Source organism: Macrosteles quadrilineatus, unplaced genomic scaffold (genome assembly GCF_028750875.1).
Source record: "Macrosteles quadrilineatus isolate MER2022 unplaced genomic scaffold, UCM_ALF_1.0 Scaffold_1__1_contigs__length_201487025, whole genome shotgun sequence".
Lineage (NCBI taxonomy): Eukaryota > Metazoa > Arthropoda > Insecta > Hemiptera > Cicadellidae > Macrosteles > Macrosteles quadrilineatus.
Window position 1 is genome coordinate 121,271,800 of NW_026542594.1, and position 24,899 is coordinate 121,296,698.

The window sequence follows — 24,899 nt, forward strand, 5'->3', positions numbered from 1 at the left end:
TTTTGATTTTAGTCCTAAGTTTCTGAAATTCAACATATTAAATCTACTCTCTGATCATATTATATAATCACTAAACTGTATTTTATTTAAGGCTTATCAAAGAGTAGTTTCCAATATAAATATTATATCCAATCATATATTCCTTTTGGTGTCAAATGTCGATGCATCGGTAATAGGGCAGACAGTTCCATCTTGTCTTTTAACTTGGTAGATTTCTGTCAGATTTGGACTGGATTTATCTGTAAACAGCAGAAAAAAGGCTTCCTCCTGGGGTTTGTCTCTATATTCTTACTAAATTGTCAATCTCCATATTATGTTTTGAGATTTTTATTTTTAATAAGCATTGCTACATAATGCCCGAGAATCAACCGAAACTACATACAGAATTACTGACATCAGGAGGGATATATATTACGATTGGAAATGTTCAAACCATTGAAACAAGCTTGTTGTATTAAAGATCGTTTACGAAGTGTAAAACATTTAATAAAGTTATGATTTCCCCATGTCATTTAGTTACTGATATTGTGTAACTCATAATAACCTGATAATACTGATTGTGTACATCGTTAGGTGTCTAATTGACAAAACTAATTTCATTATTTAAATGTGTTTTTCAGTATTGCTGTTTATGATTTGGGAGGTGGAACTTTTGATATATCCATTTTGGAGATCCAAAAGGGTGTTTTTGAAGTTAAGTCCACAAACGGTGACACATTACTTGGTGGAGAGGACTTTGACAATGCTCTTGTCAATTACTTGGTTACCGAATTCAAGAAAGAGGTTAGTTTTACTCCCTGGGTAGTAAAAAACCTTTTTAGTCCCTAGAGAGTACAAATAAGCTGTTATAAACACAGTTGTAAACTTCAATTGTACAATTTCTTGTATTCAAATTATGTATCGATTGTGGTTGTAGCTTATTTTTCAGATATTGTCAAGTATAGCTTATTCTTATTATAGACATATCGTTGATATAATGTACACTAACACAATTAGACAAAATGCTTGAATCACTAAACAGCTAATCATTTGCATTAGTAAAATTGAAACTAAGTTGTACGTCGTTTTGAAAGGTTATCTTTATATGAAAAGTATTTTCATTTTACAAATTTTTAAATATTATTGCATAATGACAAAAAATATAGTTCAACAAACAGCCAAAAACTGTCTTTTCAACCCTCGCTCATTTTCTGACCTTGGCTTCACCTTGGATTGTGAAACTAGAGCTCGTGTCAAAATGAGTCACTACGCCCTAGTGATGAAATATTCAATTATTTATCTTTTAGCTTTCTTATTAATTGTTGATACAAATGTCAAGATATTCTTAATATTATTTTGAATTCAAATTGCTGTAGTTTTAATTAAGCACAGTTTACAAAAAGTATTTTTTAAGAAGTCTTTTTACTTCAAAAGCTTAAAGGTTGTTACACTTTGGTTTATACTTCATAACACATTTGTTGTGAACCCAAGAGATTGTGTGCAGTCTCAGTCGTACAAACGCTGACATTTTAACAGAGGTGAAGCTGCTGGGATTCGTCATAGATACAAAGATTAGCTGGAGTGGCCATGTAAACAGTATCTGTACGAAGCTCTCTCAAGTCGTCCATCTACTCCGCAGACTTAAACCCCTGTTGACGAGGCAATATCTGACCACTGTCTATCATGGCTTGTTTCATACCCACCTCTCCTATGGACTCCTGCTTTGGGGACACGCTGCAAGGTGTGAAGATCCTCCTTCAAAAGAAGGCGGTTCGGATCATTACATCGAAGAGTGACAGTGAGCACTGTAGGCCTATCTTCAGAAGCCTAAAAATCCTTACTATCTTCAGCCAGTATGTACTGTTTAGCCTCTGTTATGTGAGGGATAACTTACACCAGCTCACAACAAGGGAATTCCACCACTCCCACAACCTTCGTAACAGAGACCAGCTCCACATACCTTACTGCAGGCTGTCCAAAACGCAAAGCTTTTTCCGCATTAGGGCTCTGAAGATGTACAACAATCTCCCCCAAAGATTTAAGTCTTGTGAACCGTCCGCTTTTAAAAAGAAAGTTAAAGCCTGGCTAGTTGACCAACCACTGTACTCAGTTGACGAGTATTTTGATGCGTTCCACCGAGTATAGGCTCATCGCCATCTTGCCAAAAGTATTGTAAATAGTGTAAATATTATTTTTAGTTTATCCTTGACACAGTCTATCCAGAAATTCTGGTCAACGACGTCGCAGCAGGTATTAAAGGTGTTGTTTTCCTATCTGATGTGTATACAAACAAATTAGATGAGTTATGACACTATATTTTTGTACGTGGGAGAAACACGGTTTATCCAAGTCATGCCCTCACACACTTGCAATGATTGCTCTTGTGATTTTTTTTTGTCATTGTATGAGCGTGTCATACGGGAAACCTGTAAAATCTTGGACTGGAGGGGCATATCTTTGCGGATGTTGGGAACTCATGGAGAGAGAGAGAGCATTTCTTTCTTGAAATTTTCATTGAGGATTGAAGCTTTAATTACATTTTTCTATAGCACCTTCACTGTAAGCCTTGTTCCGTCACACAACCAAGGTTGGTGATAATTCTTAAAAGAATGATTGGCACATCGACACACTTGAACATTGCACTTGATTGGCACTTGTCCTGGTCGCTCGTTGGTTTTATTTGTGCAAACTTTGCTGTTTGGGTTTGAATAACTTTTAATCCTTAGGTTACCAGTTGTGATACAGGACTTAATAACCTCAAAAGTTGTACAGACTTTATAAAGTAAGTTATAAGCAAAGCTCATTTGACTAAAGGAAAAAATATCGCTTTTTATAATACTACTGATGAAAAATGCAGTGACTTTGTTTTAATGGAAAAAGTAAAAAAAACACTTAAGTAATCACACTCAAAATAAGAATGATTCAGTATTTAAAGCTACGTTTACACCGGAGTTAGGAACACGTGCTAATGTTTCTAAAAAACGAAGAAACACTACTATTGGAACAGAAATATTTTGATGTTGGAAACAGTTTTTTAGTGTTTACTACAACAGAAATTTTGTTTCCCACCAGAAGTCGGTAAAGATCAAAAGGTACTCCAAACATAAGGAAACATTTGTTTTGAAACAAATGTTGCCGTATGTTTCTGTACTTCTACGATGCTTACAACACTTCCCCACTACCGCCCTGCACTTACCCACCCCCGCATGACTATCTCGAGAGGAACTGACTGACCTTGTGTTCTCGGATAACGGTGATTAAATTGTTTCCAAAAAAATTAAAGAAAAGTTTTTGATCTGTTGTAAGCTTTTATTTTAGAAACTTTTGTTTTATAAACAAGTGTTACCTACAAAAAGTTCCAAACATTTTGTTCTAAACTCCGGTGTTAACACGGCTTAACTTCCATTGGCTCTAACAGAAAAAAATTATTGCCAAAAGTTATGTGTTTATAACACTAGTGACCTATTGCAAAATTGTCCTACATATTGCAACCGGTCAAAAACAATCCCTAAAATAATAACTATCCAATTAAATTGATATTGCATTCAAGTTAAAATAGTTCCAAATACTACTTGATTTGACCATTTTGGCCGAGTAATTTGTCAAACTTAATCTACACAGGAGCTACCTCCTACCTATCACTGTTAAATGTGTACAAATAACAGCTAGCTTAATAACTCTTGTATTAAAAGGAAGCTTTTTCTTACAGCAAGGGATCGACATAACCAAGGACCCAATGGCAATGCAAAGGTTAAAAGAAGCAGCAGAAAAGGCTAAGATAGAATTATCATCATCTCTTCAAACTGATGTGAATCTTCCTTACCTCACGGTAGATGCTTCTGGACCCAAACACATGAATCTGAAACTTTCCCGTTCAAAGTTTGAAAGTCTGGTTGGTGATTTAATCAAAAGAACAATTTCTCCCTGTCAGAAGGCAATGCAAGATGGGGAGGTTTCCAAGAATGACATCGGTGAAGTCCTTTTGGTCGGAGGAATGACAAGAATGCCCAAAGTAAGCAAAGTATTTTTAATTTTGACAAATGTTCTATTTGTTGTACTAACATAATTTTGGAGAATTCAATTGACTTATCTCCCATTAAATTGTAATTTTACTTACTTAAATGATAGTTTTAAAATATTGCTTTATATCAGGATTAAATATATTGTATAGTTTGTCTGATAATCTTTTGTAATTGACATTTTCTGTTTCTAGATTCCACAACACTAATAATAGTTATTTTATTAAGAAACTTTATTATAATTTAAAACAATTAAAATAGCTTTTACGTTTGTTCTGTAATTAATTGTAGTAGTAGTTTAATAAGTGGCTCACACATTACAATTGTCTCTTAATAGAATGGTTGCAACAGAGGTAGATACTGTTAATACTGTTCTATGAAATGGCGACTATACAAAGTAGGTATTTTAAGCCAAGTATGAATGGAGATGAGTGTAGGATGAGTGGGGCGATCTTGTAGTCTTGTTAGTGACTGAGGCCGACATTCCTTAGACACAGCTGTTAATTAATAGCCCATACAGCTAATGGCAACTAAGTGACCTACAGTTTATAGTGGAATCCGTACCACATTTTTGCCTTGGTAATTAAGAATTGGTCTAATTATCAGGATAGTACTGCGGATAGTTGTGATCTAATTAGAATTATCAACCAATCTCAACATAAAAAAAATTAATTAATGGTCTCATTATAATAAATGAAGCTTATTGATAAGTAGTTATCAAAACACTGATTAACTACTAATTTCCTACTGGTGTTATCGTTGGGATCAATGTTAAAGATACCTTGACATCAACTGTTTTTTTCTTGTACTTTATCATTTTGTCACTTTAACTTATAAACTGTAGTTAATTGGTTTTCTATCAGCAAAATGAGGGGATCTTAGTCAGGCAATACAGAAATTACATGCATAGATTTGAAACCTGTACACTTTTTTTAACATTAAAAAATTCCATATTTAATATTTTATAGTGATGGGCGGATCCAAGAAAATGTCGGTACCGGATCCAGATACACACTGTTATAAGGGCTTGTTTAAGAAACGTAATTAACAGAATGCCAATTTAAATCATACTGTTTAAAATTAAATTGGTAAAGTTTAAAGGTTAATATATCTTATATATAGAGTTATCTCCAGTTGAGCCCATAATCCCTTATTTTTTTGAGACACTAAAACTTTTCCAAATCTTAAAATAAAACTATTAGTTTATGATATTAGTTAGGCAATGTCACAGTGCTGTATATTACGACGCCAATAACCTGTATAGTTATATATTCTCGAATCCCGATCTTTTCTTAAGATTCGGTGGATTCGAGATCCGGATTTGACACATCCCTAGTCGTAATATACAGTACTGTGACATTGCCTAACCATACAGGTTATTGACGTCGTAATATACAGTGCTGTAACATTGACTAACCATACAGGTTATTGACGTCGTAATATACAGTACTGTGACATTGCCCAACCATAGAAGTTATTAACGTCGTAATATACGGTACCGTGACATTGCCTAACCATACAGGTTATTGTTATTTTATGTATTATATTATTTTTTATGTTGGTATCTTAATAATTGACACTATTCATGTATATATTGTACATTATGAATAAAGGATGATTTTATTTGATTTGATTGACGTCGTAATATACAGTACTGTGACATTGCCCAACCATAGAGGTTATTGACGTCGTAATATATAATACTGTGACATTGCCTAACCATACAGGTTATTGACGACAGTACTGTGACATTGCCCAACCATACAGGTTATTGACGTCGTAATATACAGTACTGTGACATTGCCCAACCATAGAGGTTATTGACGTTGTAATATACAGTACTGTGACATTGCCCAGCCATACAGGTTATTGACGTCGTAATATACAGTACTGTGACATTGCCCAGTGACATTGCCCAACCATACAGGTTATTGACGTCTTAATATACAGTACTGTGACATTGCCCAACCATACAGGTTATTGACGTCGTAATATACAGTACTGTGACATTGCCCAACCATACAGGTTATTGACGTCGTAATATACAGTACTGTGACATTGCCCAGCCATACAGGTTATTGACGTCGTAATATACAGTACTGTGACATTGCCCAACCATACAGGTTATTGACGTCGTAATATACAGTACTGTGACATTGCCCAGCCATACAGGTTATTGACGTCGTAATATACAGTACTGTGACATTGCCCAGCCATACAGGTTATTGATGTCGTAATATACAGTACATTGCCTAACTATGGAGGTTATTGACGTCGTAATATACAGCACTGTGACATTGAGTAAAAAATCGAGAAAAAATCGGTCTTTTACATGGATACAGACAGCTTTGTGTTCGTAAAAAAATCGGAAAAATCGGATCCATCAAAACCGGATCCAGCCCAAGATCCGGAATTTTTTGGATCCGATCCGGTGCCGGTTCTAGCTCGGATCCGGCGGATCCGGTAGTCCGATATTCGGATCCGACCATCACTAATATTTTATTAATCTTGAATATCTTACCACCATTACATTCCTTTTCTCATTATGCAGGATTATGATTCGAGGTGTGTGGATATCCAAAAAAATGTTGAGATATTTTAATCCAATCCGAGCCCATATTTGTTATCCAACACTATCCGTTAAATATATCTGACTTTGCAGTTAGACTATGACTGTATTACTGCATGTTGACATTTTAAACCAAAACTAAATATTCATTATTATGATTTGTTTCCCAAGACGTACATTATGTCAACAATACGTTCCATCTACGTCACATAGGTCTACGAGTAATTGTCTATGACAAAATGCCAAAACATTCATATGAGCATCGTCACCGTGAAAAATTATTGAATTGACAAAAAATTCTGTAATGACAATTATATACCAGTACTAAACAATATAAAGTATTAGATGATCTTAATAAGATGATTCAGAAACAAGGCAGTTATTTAATGTATCAACACATTAAACATATGACCAAAGTCCAGTTGAGCTAAATATTAACTTGTAGTAATGTCAACCACTGAATTTAAAATTTGTATTATTTTCTTTCTCGAGTTTACTTTTGACTAGACTTAAATATTCGCAAGTTTGAAGACAAAGCCACCGAAATCTCATTTAGTTGTGCTTGCATTTGCTGTACGATTAATCTCGAAAGAAAATAAATAAAGCAGAGAAGAACTACTGAGCTCATATTAAAGTGAATTTGTCTCCAGTTACCAGGAGTGCTGTGTTGCTATTAAAGCTTCAACCATTATACAGGGTGAATTTTAAATGAGTTCCCCCCCTACTTTTTTCTGCATTTCTTAAGATATCATCTCCGGACCACGTCAGATCATTGTTGAGTAGTAAGTACTTTATTTTGACTGGGTATACATTTTTGGCCGCCATCTTGGATCCGCCATATTGGATACAAAGTTTTTTTTTCAAATGTAAAGTTAGGGTTGTGACCCATTATTTCAAACCAGAGTTTTACGCTGATTACAATGCCGCAATTATTTTTTAAAAAATCTTGATCCGTTCTAAAGTTATGAGGACTTTTTATAACTTTATTTTTAGCGCATTTTAATATTGTGCATTTACAAACTAAGGCCATTATCTCAAAATAGTGCTAGATAAAGATAAGTATACACCACCATTCATTGCCGACATATTTTCACTTGGTTATGACGGATGTAGTTTTTTCAGCCGCCATCTTGGATCCGCCATTTTGAAATGTGATCAATTAATTTAAATATGAAGTTGGTGTTGTGACCCATCATTTTGAACAACTTTTTTATACTGGACTCAATGCTGCAATCCGTTTTTGGTTATCAGGCTGTCTTGATGAAATATTAAAATAGTCTTATTTAAAATTTCAATATTTCAAAAACCAAAGATGCAAATGAAAAACGGATTGCGGCATTGAGTTCAGCATAAAAAGGTAGCTCAAAATGATGGGTCACAACACCACCTTCATATTTAAATTAATTGTTCACATTTCAAAATGGCGGATCCAAGATGGCGGCTAAAAAAACTACATCCGTCATAACCAAGTGAAAATTTGTCGGCAATGAATGGTGGTGTATACTTATCTTTATCTAGCACTATTATGAGATTATGGTCTTAGTTTGTAAATGCACAATGTTAAAATGCGCTAAAAATAAAGTTATAAAAAGTCCTCATAACTTTAGAACGGATCAAGATTTTTTTTAAAATAATTGCGGCATTGTAATCAGCGTAAAACTCTGGTTTGAAATAATGGGTCACAACCCTACCTTTACATTTGAAAAAAAAACTTTGTATCCAATATGGCGGATCCAAGATGGCGGCCAAAAATGTATACCCAGTCAAAATGAAGTACTTACTACTCAACAATGATCTGACGTGGTCCGGAGATGATAACTTAAGAAATGTAGATAAAAGTAGGGGGGGAACTCATTTAAAATTCACCCTGTATGTATGAATTCAATGCTACATTAACATTGCTACAACTAACTATTCAATAGTTCCGCCTCTGGCCACTAGGATAACTAGTAGTGTTTTCGTTTAATTTTTCTTTTGTCTTTTCAACTTCAAAATTCACATCTAGTTTCTAAAGTTGGTTGCTTGAACAGACCACCCAGCGGCCAAAATCCTCACACTTCAGCAGATGACTGTTTACTTGAGGTTATGTTTTGATGTTCTGGTTCTCAAACAATAAAGAGTTTTTTGCTGAAGTTGTATGTTTATGTTAACTCACACTATATTTCCTCATGTCTTTGAGACGTATTATTGGCCTAAGGTGACATTCTGCGGGTCAAGTGTAGAAAACATCGCCGATGCACTAAGCGGGGCAATTCCCTAGTTCACGGTCGAGTTAATAGGCTGTATAACTCTTTAAAAAGTTTATTTCAAACATGTACTGAATAGCTAATTCTCATTCTCTACTTTACCACCAAATATAATACAGTAGATCCTCAATTACCAAATAATTACATTACGTAACCTCATTATCCCAAGAAGAATACCATGACAATTCTTCACAGGGGTGGAATAGCTAATGTACATAAACTACTGTGTATGTTCAGGTTCAGCAGACAGTGCAGGATCTGTTTGGTCGTCAGCCCAGCAAGGCAGTGAACCCTGATGAGGCGGTGGCAGTAGGTGCCGCAGTACAGGGGGGAGTGTTGTCAGGAGAGGTACATGATGTCCTGTTACTGGACGTCACCCCATTGTCACTGGGTATTGAGACTCTTGGAGGAGTCTTTACACGACTCATTTCCAGAAACACCACCATCCCAACAAAGAAGAGCCAGGTGAGATATAGATATGAATGTTTGTCTTGTGCTGTTGTAAGTCAAAGGATTCAGATATTGCTTCTTCGACTTGTTTGTTATTTAATATACATTTGTTTATCAATTAAGACAATTATTCTATAAAACATATGTGTTCTAAGAAACACTGAATTATTAAAGTATTCTTATTTATTTATTTTTTACAGTTCAGTTGACAAACAAAACACAAACGAGATTAACTTGCAGAAAGTGGTTAGACAAAATAATTACTTAGACGCCCTTCTAAAAAGAAAAAAGGGGAGGGAGTATGTTTCAACGAACGGACATATATACCATGAATTACGACACAACTTTCTCCCATTTACTTCAACAATGTATGATCTGTTTCCCAGCATGTCAACTATTAACCCTTCTTCCCACTGATAGATGGACAAATTCCCGATTACTCCTTTTTGTCCCTTAATGAAAACACTGGCTTTCTTTAGTGCTGTTTTGTTCTACTGCATACCTTGGCCATGTTACATCTCTATCATCAATTAGGCTATGGTTTCCTAGACGTGTAATAGATGTGCTGCGGTTTAGATACGCTGCGGCTTTTATCCAGGTCTCAAAACGCAGCCGTCGTCAGTGGTTTCCTAGACTGTGTACATTACACACGGCTGGTGCGGAACATGAGTTCACGGGAGAGATTACTAGGGGCTACTAAAATGTTGCACGATAATTTAGATAATGACATGGGTATTTTGTTATTACAAACTTCGATGAAGCATCGATCCCGGAGGTTTTAACTGTAGTATTAAAGCAAACATGTTTATTTAAAATGTAAATAATAAATCTCAATTTACTCTTTTACTCTTTTAGCTTTTACTCTTTGTTTTTACTGTTATATTTGTCAAAAAAAGGTTTGTTTATAATTAGCTTATTGTGCACCCTTGTTCACAGGTCCTCATTCTCCGTCAAATTTCAGGTCCTTCAGTGAACCGTGAGAGCCTTTTGACTATGGAAACCTGTTCTCCCCCTTTGATCTCCCATCAATAGGCCAAGGGATCTCATACGCAGACCTTGTAGGGCTGGGCACATAAATATACCTTCACAGCTTTCACAAGGTCTCTGGCTGGGGCAAGCCGTAGCGAGATTTCCCTGAAAGGACTCAGCTCCTGAACTTGCTTGACCAGCCAATCCTTTGTGGCTGCGTCAGCACAGCCTCCACCTTTCTTCCTGGAGGCTTCATTAGAGTCAGCTTTGGGGATACCACCCTTGCCCTGCTTTTTCCCAGCATCCTAGTTCCCGGAGGAACTGGCTTTGCAGGGAGCAGAGTTAGGGTGCTTGGCAGCCCACACCAGCCTCCTCTCAATTCTGGATAGCACCTTTTCGCCTTTGGCTAAAGCATCCGCTATCCTCCATATTTGCAACTCGCCCCTGGAAAGTCGTTTTTCGTTCCTTTCCGGTTTCTGCGAGCTTGTCGTCATTGTCAGATTTCAGTAGACCTTCCTCCTCCATTTGGGTCAGATTGTCTACATTGTTCTCACGAATACCGGGTATCTAAGTCCACCTCCCCAGTGACCCGATTAGAGAGGTAAGGGGTGCGTACGACTGGGTTACCCCTGGTTCCCAGAAGGCTCCGTTAAGACACTGACTATTAGGTCCCAGTGCCACAAGACCGCATTACACCTTAGTCTAGGGCCCCCCTCACTTGGTTCTGTAGGTGGACCAACACCCAGTGGCAGAAGGTAGTTCTCCGCAGCTAACAAGTGAGAGTTGGGGTTTAGGTTGTGGCCAATCTGCCAAACTAACCCCGCATGCGAGGTTTGGCCGGAACGGCACGAAATTTTCTCCCGCTCACTAAACCCCCATAACTTCCGAAAACTCTTATGGTATAGGATGGCTAAACTTCCATTATATGTCAGTAGAAGAGACAAATTTAATCAATTCTTCGTCGTCATTATATAATTTTTCCTTTTGGGCAAAATTCATGCACATGACTTGTCTGTTACGCAGCGCAACTCAGATTTGACTGCTCTGAAAGCAGTCAGTCAAATACGCAGCTATTTGTGCGCACATATTCAATGCACTATTCGTGCACTTGATACGCTGCCTTGGAAACCGCTTATACGAAACTCCATAAGACAAGTGTGCTGCGTCTTCGATGCGCATACCATCTATTATACGTCTAGGAAACCACAGCCTGATGGCGGTAAGATAACAACTTAACATTTGGAAAATGCTGGAGCAGTGACTATGTCCCCGGGGTCCTCACAAACACCAGCTCGTCTAATAGATTAATTGTGGTTAGTGCCGGTTCAGAAGATGGTATTCTGCATGACGCGACACTAAAATTTAGAGCCGGTAAAGCAACTGGCGATTATCATGGCCAGTTGAATGGAGTAAACCTTGAAAAGTGGATCGATGAAAAACTTATACCAAACCTCCCTAATAAAAGTGTTATTGTGCTACACAACGCCCCTTACCACTGCTTACAAGTAAACAAGCCACCATCCAAATACACAGTCAAAAAGAAATTATTGAGTGGACTACTCAATTCCCGTACGTAGGACGGGCCAACAGCTCGTACTTATTTAATACGCAAGCAGGTTTTTTGTGACAATTACTCCTCCGAAACTACTGAACCGATTGACTTGTTTTTGGGGTCATTGGAAAGAGCGTAACGTGAAGTTGTGCAGGAAACTTTCTTTTTAGGGAAATAATTAGAGAGTGAGGCCCTGGGGCCCTTTAAAGTTTTGTATTTCTCCATAAGATTAACATGGGAAACAAACATTGTTATGAAACTCCAGCTGTTGTCAGAAAATAAAATCTAGTGAAGGATGTGTCGGCGCTTTGTCCATGATAAGTAAAACATTTCCCTTTTACTTTCTCCCCCTATACCATAGTATATGGAGAAAGTATTGTTTTCGTCAAAATTTTCGAGTTTGAGTTTTGAGTGGATATATTCGTTTTGGGTCCCCCTGGACCCAAAAAAGTGGTTTTCGAAGTGATGTCTGTGTGTGTGTGTGTGTCTGGATGTGTACAGAGCTAGAGACTACACCTGTGGTCCGATTTCGATGAAATTTGGTATGTAGGTTCTAATCCATGGTATCTCCAGGCGTTTTTTTCATTTTTTTGAAATTTTGATTTTTAACACGTTGACTGCGCGCGCCGACTTTACAGGCGCTCCCCAGTGGCGGGCGAAGCCCCGGAGCGCAACCGAATCAGCGAACGCAATTGGCATTCAAATATTTCAGTCTGACGAATCACAAAAGAGCAGTGGTTACTGTGCTGCGTTACCCCGAGAGTGGATGTAGTTCACTGAAACACCCAAAGGTAGCAGCACTGCACGAATCCGTATCCAGTGTCTTTGTAATGTGGGTTGAAGAGAAAAAATCCCCGAAACCGGGACAAAAGCATTGCCAGACAGGATTTTACGGGAAATTTTAGTACCAACCTACACCAAAGTAAAGCTCGCATTCTAAGCTGGCAGGCTGGCAACGATTATAACGTCTCCGTCTGAGGCTAAGCTCACACTGACTCAATATATTTCTGTTGGTCTGGTGCCGACTTTAGTCGGCGCGCGCCACCTGGGAGCGCTGGCGACGCCGACTAAAGTCGGCACGCGCAGTCAACGTGTTAATGGGGATTTTCCCATAAAAACCGGGAAAATCGGATTTTCTCAAAAATGGCCCGAACGATTTTGATAAAAATTTGGTATGTTGTAGCCCTTTAAATTCTGAACAAAATGGTACAAATCCCATTTCTGTAAAAATTACGGTTCAAAAGTTATGGTAAATTATGTTATTTTCCCATAAAACCCCATAAAAAACTAATAATAGGATTTTAGACAAAAATCCGGTTTTGATTTAACATAGTACTTATGTTATGGTCCTTACAATTTTGATAGTTTTTCATTTTTTAGCAATTTTTATTTTTAATGGGGATTTTCCCATAAAACCCCATAAAATAACGGAAAAATAGGATTTTCCCAAAAATGGCCCGAACGATTTTGATCAAAATGTAGTATGTTATAGTACCAAAAAGGTGAGTGAGCGTAGCGAACGAGCTAACCTGAAGGCAAGTGAGCGCAGCGAACGAGCTCCAACCTAAAGGTGAGTGAGCGTAGCGAACGAGCTCCAACCTAAAGGTGAGTGAGCGTAGCGAACGAACTTCAACCAGGACGTGATTGAGCCATGCGAACGAGATCATCTTGAAAATTAAGAAGTTAAACGGGGCAAAGCCCGCGGGTTACAGCTAGTAGTCCTTTAAATTCTCAACAAAATTGTACAAATCCCATTTCCTTATATTTAATCTCACCACTTACACATGATGAAGGTTGTTGTCAAACTTATGGGAGAAAGTATGTGTCAGAATGCTGATACCGTTTATTTTCCTGTTTCCTGTTTAAATTTTTTCACTTGAGGAATAAAGGTTTTATCGTACCACTCCAAAAAAATAGTGCTCTCCGTCCAAGCATTCTTCTGATTAGTAGGGATGGACGAGATTGGATTTTTAGTTCGAGACAAGACGAGACGAGATTTTTTATTTCTCATAAAATTTCGAGACGAGATCGAGACGAGATTTCTCTTCTCATACACAACGGGAAATGCACGTTCAAAATTTTTACCTGATTTTGTAACATTGTTAGATGACTGTTTAAATACTAAAATAATGATAATAGGCAAGAATATTTACAATCTTTCATTAAATAACATCAGCATAACATTTTTTTATTAATCACGCCTAACTTATTAAAAATGCCTACGATTAGGAAACATGGTGATATCAGTTAGGATAGAGTTCAACTTATCCTAAAATAAAATAAATCATAAAATAAAAGCAATATTAATTTTTATAAAATAGTTACTTGTTTTGACTTTTTTTATAGTAATAAAACATTCCTCACACTGCTTACACTTAACAAAACTTCTCAAATGTTATTAAAGTAATATTATATTATTAATATATTATTAAAATAATGAAAGTAATATTTACATTAAAAGAATTAAAGTAATATTTACATTAAAAGAATTAAAGTAATATTTACATTAAAAGAATTAATTAAATAAGAACGCCTTCGAAAAGGAAACGCAACTACAACACGCTCCTGTATTGCGGGTATTGCATTGACTTTCTGCAGGAGTTTTTAATTTTTTTTTTTTTTTTTTTTTTTTTTTTTTTAATTCTCGTCTCGATAAAAATCTCGGCCAAAAAGTAATCTCGTCTCGTGTAACGAGATTGAAAATTTCCCGAAAATTTCCCGAAATTTCGAGACTTGACCATCCCTACTGATTAGTGTAGGTCACTGGTAAGTTGGCTACCTTCTTAAAAGCCCGCGGCTTCTTTGCTTTGCCGATCAATAATAAAGGAAGGCGATGAGTACGGGTAGAGTTAGCGCAGACCATTATAGTGACGCGATCTTTACTGACTTTGAGTCTGGGAGCACTTTGTTCTCTTTTATATGTTAGGGTTTTTCTTGGCAAGGCTTTCCAATTCAAACCAGACTCGTCTGCATTATACACAAGATCAGGGTCGTACATTTTTGTTTCTTTTTTAAATGTCTCCACAAATTTATTAGCAGCTTCACTATCAGCAGAAAGTTTTTCACCGGCAATATCCAATTCCCAAATTCCGTGCCGATTCTTGAAATTGTGTATCCATCCCATGCTTGCCTTAAAATCAGCTACACCCATTTTTTCACTGAACCTTTTCACATAAAATATGTCCTGAAATCAGTTGTCCAATAGATCTTTGTTGCAAAAACCAAGTAAAAACTGCATTTTCCAGCTGTTCATCTTTAGCTTTTTTCATCACTTTTTGTGACGAACATCCATCATCACTTTCCAACGTAGTCACAAAACTTAAAATCTTTTCACTGTTATTTTTTATGTCAGTAATCGTAGCCGCCCCGACACCAAATCTCTCTGCCAATACCTGTCCCGCCACTCCTTTTTTTTAGTTGGTTTATTATTTCCGCTTTGTCCTTTGAACTTTAGCGATAGGACAACACATTTTCGTTTTGCATTTGCACTCATTTTACTTGGTTATTTAACACACGTAACCATACAGTAATGAAGAACACAGGTTTGACAATCTCACAACTCGATATAAAAATCAGCGATCCGCACAATAGAAGAGGGAGGGCTAACTGACCTAGAATCTGCCAAAAATCAATAGTTCGCGTGTGTGTGGGTAGGGGGAGTGGCTGCAGGTGCATGCGCAGTACATTCTGCGCATCTTAACGCTGTCTCGATGTCAATTCACTACACCGCCGCGCGTGTTAACGACGTCATTGTGTCTACGCGGCAGTCGGTCGAATTTTTGCACTTAGTTTTAATTTTTAGTATTAAGCTTGGAGCCGATTCGGATAATTGGCGATTCGGTTAATTGGCGTTTTACTGTATTTACAATGGAGTGTTTACTATTGAACTTAAAGTAATTTGCTCTATTTGATTTGATTTGATTTGATTTGAACCTCCATCGTTGTCTATAATTCTTAATCAAAAGTTTAAAATAGAACATGAAAATTACATTAATTAGCCTACTCATATTTTCTGGACGTCCACAATTTCCTGCTAAAAATTTGGTCTTACAGAATTATATATAAGGATCGATCTTATTTTCTTATGTTAAAATTGATGTTCTTCTGTATGTCGTGTTTAGCAATATAACGTTCCATTACGAATAATTGTATAATCTTAATATTACAGTAACTCTATTAATGATTTCTTATTGCATTATGTTATATCTATTGTACTGGTTGGTGTCTGCCTTTTTGACTACTTTTGACTAGATGATATCGTTGGTATTCTTGGGACTATTTCTACTTCAAACTTATCACTTATAATTGTTCCTTCGATGTTTTTTATAGTCAGTCTGGTTCCGTTGCACAGCTTGGGTGGACCTAAGATTCACATTAGTATTATTGGCATTCCTTCTTTTAGTGACAGTAATGTGGTCGGTTTATGACAATCTGCAAGGCATTTGTATATCTGAGATAGCACGCACAATTATTTTTCACGATTTATGTTACATTGTGTGGGTATAGAACAAAGGATAACAATATTAAAGAATTACCATCCCTTTCATTGATTATAATACTGTGATTATAAACATACCAAACTTAACACTAACTTGGCTTTTGGAGTCAATAGGGTACATACTAGGGGTGGGCGAGTACTCGACTGTCGAGTAATTACTCGAGTAGTTGGCAATACTCGACAGTCGAGTCGAGTAGTTAAAGATACTCGTGACTTGAGTCGAGTAGTAGAAGTTAAGCCGATTTCGTTATTTTCATTGATATTTGACAAATAAATAGTTAGTAAATAGATAGTAAGAAAGGAAAATGTTTGAGTTTTATTTAATCCCTTAACCCCTTTAACTAGTGACATACTAGGCCTACTAATAATCGGCAACCTAGACATCGCTTGCATCATCCATTTCACTGACAGCGACAGCGCCGACAGCTGAGCTGACACTGGGTCACTGGGTGATAGGCAGTGGTGTAGGTGTGCGAGTGCGATGCATCGAATCCCGATTCGATCCAGCATGCATCAAAATCCCGGTGCATCGATTACGTCACGATACAGCTCTACTAGTAAGAAGGGATGATTCGATTATCGTCATCGATACCACCGATACTTGGACATTGGTATCGGTACCAAGACTCGATTGTCAAAAGTCGATTCCGATGATACCGACATCCGACAGGGATAAATATTTTATTTTAACAATTATTTACTGTACCGTATAGCTACGGTATTAGTTTTGTCATCACGGTTAACAATTTTCATAGCCAACTTAGAAACTATCTAGTTCAAAACAGCGACGGTGCCGGTGACATTGTTTAGCTTCAGCATTGCACAACACAATCTACGAATCTACATTTCAAGATGTCAGACTCAACTCAAGAGACAACCGGCGCGCGAATGTCCTGCCAACACGAAATTAAATACTAAACAATGTCTGTATCAATAAGTCAGACATTTAGATGTATTATTTTTATTTTTAGTACAAAATAAATAACCTAAACACGTCGAAATTTTCAGTTTAATAATCCCTGCATTATACGCATCATTAGAAAAATTGTATTCAACCATTAAACTTTAACATCGTCGTATGGTTAGGCAGGCACAGTGTTTTGGCGCTTTATATTGCGCCAAAAAGTAGATCCCTGTACTATCTACCTGATTAAAGAGTATAGTGAAGTGTTAAGTGCTACTATAACATAATGTATTTATTGAAAAATATTATAAGTCTTAGTCCGTGTCGATTTTGTAATGTTAAAACAATTGGTGAATGTTGACAATAAAAGTATGTAACAACAGTTCTCATTGGTCAGGAGGCGTCAGTGCACTACCATGTCAGCCAATCGACTTTCGTGTTTCAATGGAGCAAATGACGATTGCTTTGACATCGTTTAATGTTTTATTGTGGGTGGAAAGGGTATCGTTAAATATCGTGATTCGAGATCCGATATGTAGGACGTGTTTGTTTATAAATAATGAGTATTTAAGTATAAAAAACTAAGTATAAAAAGTATAAAAAATAAGGTTCAAAACTTCGATTGTTCCGATCCATTGTTGACACCCCTACACGGAGGTTATAGTGAAGTCGTGCATAAGGGCCAGGCAGGCCGGTTCACAGTGAATCCACTCTGCCGAACCTTGTTCTTGGTATAATCGGGAACATAGTCAAACACTTTTGTTACTAAATAAAACTATGAAATGTTTGTTAAAACCACTCTTTTGGAGATTTTAGCCCCAAAACATAATCTTTATTGTAGGCTAAAAGTAAAACCTATCTATTGCCATACTTTTCTCCACAGACGTCGACATAGGCTATTATGCAATGTCTTTAAAAAAATACCAGGGTTTCAGTCAAAATACTTTAGTAAACATTGACAATGTGCTGTTTTAGCACAGTTCATTCCTTGACCACGATCGTTTTTACTCACTAGAGAAAAGACTCTCCTTACAAAATGTATTTGTAGGCCAAGATGTTTGTAATTTTTTTAATGTATAACTGCAATTGCTTTTAAAAAGAAAAACAAAAACTGACAAATGACTTAGATTAATACTTAAAAGTTACCTATTTATAAACTAGAGGAAACTTTATTAGATCTTATCATAGTCAAATTCAAACATTTACAGTATTTCAAAATAATTAACACTCTTGTGTAATGGAAATTTGCAAGCGACTGAGGCCGAGGGTGAGGGAGGGCATGTGAACCAGGCTTTAGAACAAGGGCAAATTCTGCCAAACTTTCTCTTTTCCTCCCCCATGTCCCGTTAGATGGTGGGTGGGGCTTCACACAATAAACAGTTCATTCATTCACAGTAGAGAAGAGTTTTTGTGGCAGTGACGTATGTCTCTTGTCTGCTCAAAAAGTTCACACATCTGGACTTCTTTAAAACAATTATAAGTGATAATCTTTATTAAAAATAAGTGAAAAACTGTTGACATTTTCAAGAGAAAAAAAGTTGAGAAATAAAAGTGTTAAACATTTTGTTTGATTAGTTAGTTTGATTAGTGGTGACTTTTTCATAGTTAAACAAATTTTGAAGATATATAATTAGTGAGAAAATGTCATTATATAGGAAGTTAGTTTTTTACTCACTTGGGGGAAAAACTTACCTTACAAATAGTGTATTTGTAGACCAAGATGTAGGCTAGGTACGTAATTAACAAAAATTATAAACTAATGAGTTAACTAAGACAATTTCATGGAATTTCAAATAAATACAAAAACTGAGAAATGAATTGGATAAATACTTATAAGCCTATTTATAAATTAGAGGAAACTTTATTAGATCGCATGCTTTAGTCAAATTCAAACATTTACAGTAGGCCTATTTTAAAATAAACACTTAGTTCCATATTTTTGCAATTAATAATAAACCTTTAACACCAAAATAAAAGTTTGATACACATACATATTGTGTTTTGTATATGGTATAAAAGTTTTTAACCAGGTTTATTTTTGGTGAATTGAGAAATGCTTTGTTCGTAAAAATAAAGATGGAATAGAATATATGTAAAATAAAATTGTTGATTTTCTCGTGAACTACTCGACTCGACTCTACTCAAAAAAACACTACTCGTCCATCCCTAGTACATACATACATAAATATAATAAATACATACCTCCTCTATTATATATATAGCTAGAGTTAATGTTTAAGAATACCATTGACAATAAACCACAATAAATACAAACTTTTCTTTTCAATAATTTATTCTTGGTTCTCATGGGGAGTAAACATAACATTTTGGGAAGTTTTACAAATAGGATATATCTTCACTGAGAAATTCACTTTATATATTTGTATTATTAACTACATGATTGTTACAAATACCATGACAAACACACAACAAACATAGATTTAATTTAATATAGAGATAAATAAGCCATCTGTTAACCCTTTCAGTGCTATGAAACGATATATCGTTGTTTTAAAAAAACCCTAAGGGATATAGAGAGGAAGGTTATTTAAAAAAAAAGCAAAATGGCCATTAGTGACCTGCATGTTCATAGGATACACTACCAACCACTTAGCTAAAAGATTTGCCCAATCCGATGATTTCGAGGTGTATGTCTAAACCAAGGATTATGAACACCTCACTATTCCCCAGTGGTTGTAGTATATCGCTACAAACACACAGGTCACCAATTATTTGCCACACAGGACGGGATTCGAACCCGAGCAGACGAATGCCACTGGCTAAGTGACACACGCCCTAGCCTTCTCGGCTATCTGTGCTTGAAGACTGGGGAGTCAAAACCCGGTATTTAAGCTGTCGCCACCGATTGCGAACAGATGGCGCTGCAGATGGTTGTTCAATGCGTTACTAGGTAGCAGCACCAGCTAGTCACGGACTATTTAGATGCAATCTTTTACAGGGTGTCCACATTCTGGAAAGTCAGGGATAGTCATGGAAAGTCATGGAAACAAATTTTGGTCATTGAAAGTCAGGGAAATAGGCAAGAAGTCATGGAAAGTCATGGAAATTTCCAATTATGGATGGATTTGAGGGGACCATTCAATACTCTGTCAGCCGTAACCCCGACTGTTGTAGCATTTTTCAGGATTTTTCACAAATGTTCGACAATTCAATTTATTACAGTTGTATTATTTCATGAGTTTTGGTTTGTTTTAGTTCATTGTTGCACCTATTGTACTCCATTGTTATCTGTTATTACATAGGCCTATTTCAGTATTTTCTACAAAATAACATGTCCAGGCAGTATTATTTGTGTGTGTGTGTTATATTATAATTTGCGTGTAAAGTTTGTGAGTCATGGAAATCAATGGTAAATGGTCATGGATAGTCATGGAAAGTCATGGAAATTAATGACAAATTTTTTGTGGACACCCTGTTTTAGTTTTAGTAGTAGTAAATGTGTTCCTGAGACTTTGCTGCAAAACATTAGTTTTCCTAAAATTGCTATATTACAATAACCTCGTCCAACTAAATCAGGGTTAAATTCAATATTACATTGTAAACTATATGACTTTTGATTTTGTGAGATTTCGGTTTCAAATAATGCTATCAGAACAAAAAAATTTATAGGAAAACCAGGAAAATTACAACAAAAACTAAGTTTTATTTGATGTTTACTACAAATACCGGGATTTATCTTTCTTATATATTTTCTTATTGTGTTATTATTCAAAATTAGCCTAATTAATAAAATAGTGACAACATGACAGTTAAAATTCAACAACGGGTAATGGAATTAAAAGGCAAACAAAAAAGTCTTACAAAATATGAATTATTGGCCTAACACTGAAAGGGTTAAAAATTAAATGCAAACTCAAAAAAGCAAAGTCAATATTTATCCACAAACCTAGGGAATTAAAACGCGTTGTTTTAAGATTGACTGGGGATAAAAAGTAAACAGGACACAAACACATTATATATAAATAAATATATGTATATGTACGTGTATATAAATGCAAACATATCAATTATTATCAACTGCGATTACGCCTTCAATGTGATGGACGCAATAGTTCATACTGTTGGACCAAACGAACTCGTATTAGAGTGTTGGACCAAACGATTTTGGACCAAATGAAATACTCCCATATATATCATATCATATATACATGTATGTATAAGTATATTATGTACACTGTTTTCATATTTTAGCCAGTTCTGTCAGTCGGTTGAAGAATACTTTTGTGGTTTACAGGTGTTTTCCACTGCTGCTGACGGACAGACACAGGTAGAGATCAAGGTACACCAGGGAGAGAGAGAGATGGCTTCTGACAATAAGATGTTGGGACAGTTCACTCTGGTTGGGATACCTCCAGCACCACGAGGTGTACCTCAAATAGAAGTTACTTTTGATATTGATGCTAATGGCATTGTGCACGTTTCAGCCAGAGACAAAGGCACTGGCAAGGAACAACAAAGTGAGTATCAGCAACAGCAACACCTAAACATAAAACAGTAAATGGTGAATTGTTATTTACTTAACTGAATATTTTAGACAAAAAAGAAAATATCTGTTGTTCCAATCATACAACCAATAACATTAAATTGGGTAAATGAAAACGTTCATCTGTTTCAGTTGTAATTCAGTCTTCGGGCGGACTTAGCAAGGATGAGATAGAGAATATGGTGCGCAACGCAGAACAGTTTGCCCAACAGGATAAGGTGAAGAAGGAACGAGTTGAGGCTGTTAACCAAGCAGAAGGCATCATCCATGACACTGAGACCAAGATGGATGAGTTCAAAGACCAGTTGCCACAAGAAGAGGTAGGCTATAGATTGAACCAATCTTGGTGATTTTCAAACTAAATTGCTATTTGTACTCAATAAATTATTTTAAAATAATGGCATGCTTAAAAATAAGTTTGAAACAAGTAACCTTTTAAAACAACTTTCTTTTAAGCAACTAATTTAGTTTGAATGAAACCAAAACTGTGATTTTTCATCAAAACTTTTCTCGTATTCCAGCTAAAATGAAAGCTCACTAAGCAAGAGTTTTCAAATAACTGTTTTAATCATTTAAAAGAACTGGGAGTGAAAAATGCACAGAGTATGTCAAGAACATCATGAGTAACCCGTGAAAGTTCAAAATTTAAAAGATTTGTTTTGATTCCATTTTTTATTAACACCCATTTACTAGAAATACATTAACATTTGAATTTTTCCAGTGCACAAAACTGAAAGAGCTCATCAATCAAGTTCGAGACAAACTTTCAAACAAAGATAACGTTGAACCTGAGGAAATAAAAAAATCCACTTCAGAGTTGCAGCAAGCATCACTAAAGCTGTTTGAGATGGCTTACAAGAAGGTATGTGAACACACATTTCATCTGTATGTTGTTAAATTATATGATTTTTGTTTTTATAAACTTGTTAATTTGTTGCATGCATACAATAGAAAACAGTAAAACAAACTGTGACAGTGATTTATACAGTGACAGTCCACAGTGTGACAGTGAAATATTGTGATGAAAACTGTATGACGTTTCTATACATGTACTGTATTTAATGTTGATGGCAATAAATGGATTTGATTTGATTTGAGTAAAATCATGTTGGATTTGAATAAATAAAGTTAATTTTGTCATTTTACACATTTCTATAGATGTAATTTTACATATTCGTTCCCAGAATGTGCAATTTAAAATTACTATGTAAAATGACTCTTATTATTTACAAAATAATTAATAAATGCACGCATATTAACTCAACACAAAATTTAATTCATGAATGTTTACAAAACAAAAACAATAGAAAAACATATGATAGTAAAATAGGTATAAATGAATTATTAACAGTCCTAGAGAAGACATAACAGTCTCCCCCACTATTTTGAACTTTCAGTGTATTATTATGCCTTTGTCGCCTTGATCTCTCTTGATTCTCAGGAATATGGCCATTGTTTGTTTCTGTTTCCTGAACTTCTGGAACCTCTGAATTGTTTGCTTTGGAAGTTGGCGGGAATTGATCGTTCTTCGGGAGTTGACGGTCCTCCGGGATTTGATGTTCTTACGGCAGTTAATGGTCTTTCAGGAGTTGACGGTCTTTCAGGATTAGCTAATTGATTATAAGGAGTAGCAGCCGTAGTGTTTCCTTTGGTGCATTTAGAAGCCCGTGGAACATCAAATATGTGGATTGGTCCAGCCCTAACAACCTTTGGTTTTGGTATCAAAGTGGACCGCAATTGATCAATGTGTCGTTTTATAAGTCGGCCTGACGTATCAAGGGAAACTAGATAGTGTCGAGTTCCCAACTTTTTATTTACCTCTCCAAACTCCCAAACGTTCTTGTTGTTCTTGAAGAGACGAACCTGAACTCTCTCCCCCTCATTGAATGAACGTGCTGGAGGAGCATTTTTAGTTGAAGGATTTTGTACGTTAGGAAAAATGGCATCCATTCGTATTCTTAACTTCCTGCGGAGGTAAAGTTCAGCGGGTGATTTGCCACATGCTGAGGAGTTGCTCGGTACCGCATTAAGATCTTCTGGACCTTTATTGCCATTGGTATGTTTTCCGAAGCTGTGGACTTCAGGCGGTTCTTCAATGTTTGAACGGAGCGTTCTGCTAAGCCGTTTGTTGCTGGGTGTCCTGGAGATTTGAATTTCTGGAAAACGCCATGCAATTTGCAATAAGCTTGGAATGTATCACTTTGAAAAATTGAGGCGTTGTCAGATACCATAACATTTGGGTAGCCGTGTGTAGCAAAAATTTGTTCAAGTAGATGTATGGTATTGGAGCTGGATGGTGCATCTTTGATTACTTTTATCTCCGCCCATTTTGATCTAGCATCAATACACACGAGGAAGTTGAAGCCTTGAAACGGTCCTGCGTAGTCAATGTGTATTCTTTCCCAGTTCTCTTTTGGGATTTCCCACGGGTGGTTGGGAGCTTTGGGTGGATTTGACCGTGTTAGTGCACAATTTTCACATCCTTTCACAAGATGCTCAATGTCCTTGTCAATATTTGGCCAGTAAACATAGCGCCGTGCTAGCTGTTTCATTTTTGTGATTCCAAGATGACTTTTGTGAAGTTTATTTAGAATCTTGTTTCTAAGTAGTGATGGAATGTAAACTCTTTCTCCCCGGAAAATAATGTTTTCGACCAAAGTAAAATCAGAATCAGTTGAATTGGTGAGTAGGTCTTTCAAAATCTTAAAGATCACTGGATCTTTGGCTGTCTCGTTCTTAATGATTTTAGCTGTCATTTCATGGCTTGAAATTTGAAAAAAACTTGGCTGCAGATTTGGTGTACCTCTTTTTCGATTTTCTTGTCTTTAGGAGAGTGAGTTTGTGTAAGAGGAGCTTGTGAAAGACAATCCACGTTTTTATTTTCCATGCCCTTTTTGAACACCAACTTGTAATTGAAACCTGACAGATATGATGCATATCTGAGTAAACGAGCTGAAGTCATTTGTGGTAGAGCCTTGTCATGTCTGAAGATCCTAGATATGGGCTGATTATCTGTTACAAGTTGAAATTGAGTCCCGAATAAGTAATAATAGAAGTGGGAGACACCAAAAACTATGGCCAATGCTTCCCGGTCTAGTTGACTATAGTTACATTCGGCATCAGTGAGTGAACGTGAGGCGTAAGCAATTGGTCTTTCTGTTCCATCAATTAAAAGTGGCTAAGAACTGCAGCTAGTCCAGTAGGTGAAG

The 24,899-nt window shown here is 36.3% G+C and overlaps 1 protein-coding gene across 1 annotated transcript in view; it reads left to right on the forward strand.

Annotated features, from left to right (window-relative positions):
- The window catches only part of LOC128983999 (heat shock 70 kDa protein cognate 5), a 79,793-nt gene that overhangs the window by 49,188 nt on the left and 5,706 nt on the right, over window positions 1-24,899 (forward strand). The window contains exons 7-12 of the mRNA XM_054403282.1: window positions 621-783; window positions 3,689-3,991; window positions 9,051-9,278; window positions 21,442-21,664; window positions 21,823-22,010; window positions 22,412-22,552. Of these exons, the coding sequence (XP_054259257.1) occupies window positions 621-783; window positions 3,689-3,991; window positions 9,051-9,278; window positions 21,442-21,664; window positions 21,823-22,010; window positions 22,412-22,552 (1,246 nt within the window). The remainder of the gene's footprint in view (window positions 1-620; window positions 784-3,688; window positions 3,992-9,050; window positions 9,279-21,441; window positions 21,665-21,822; window positions 22,011-22,411; window positions 22,553-24,899) is intronic.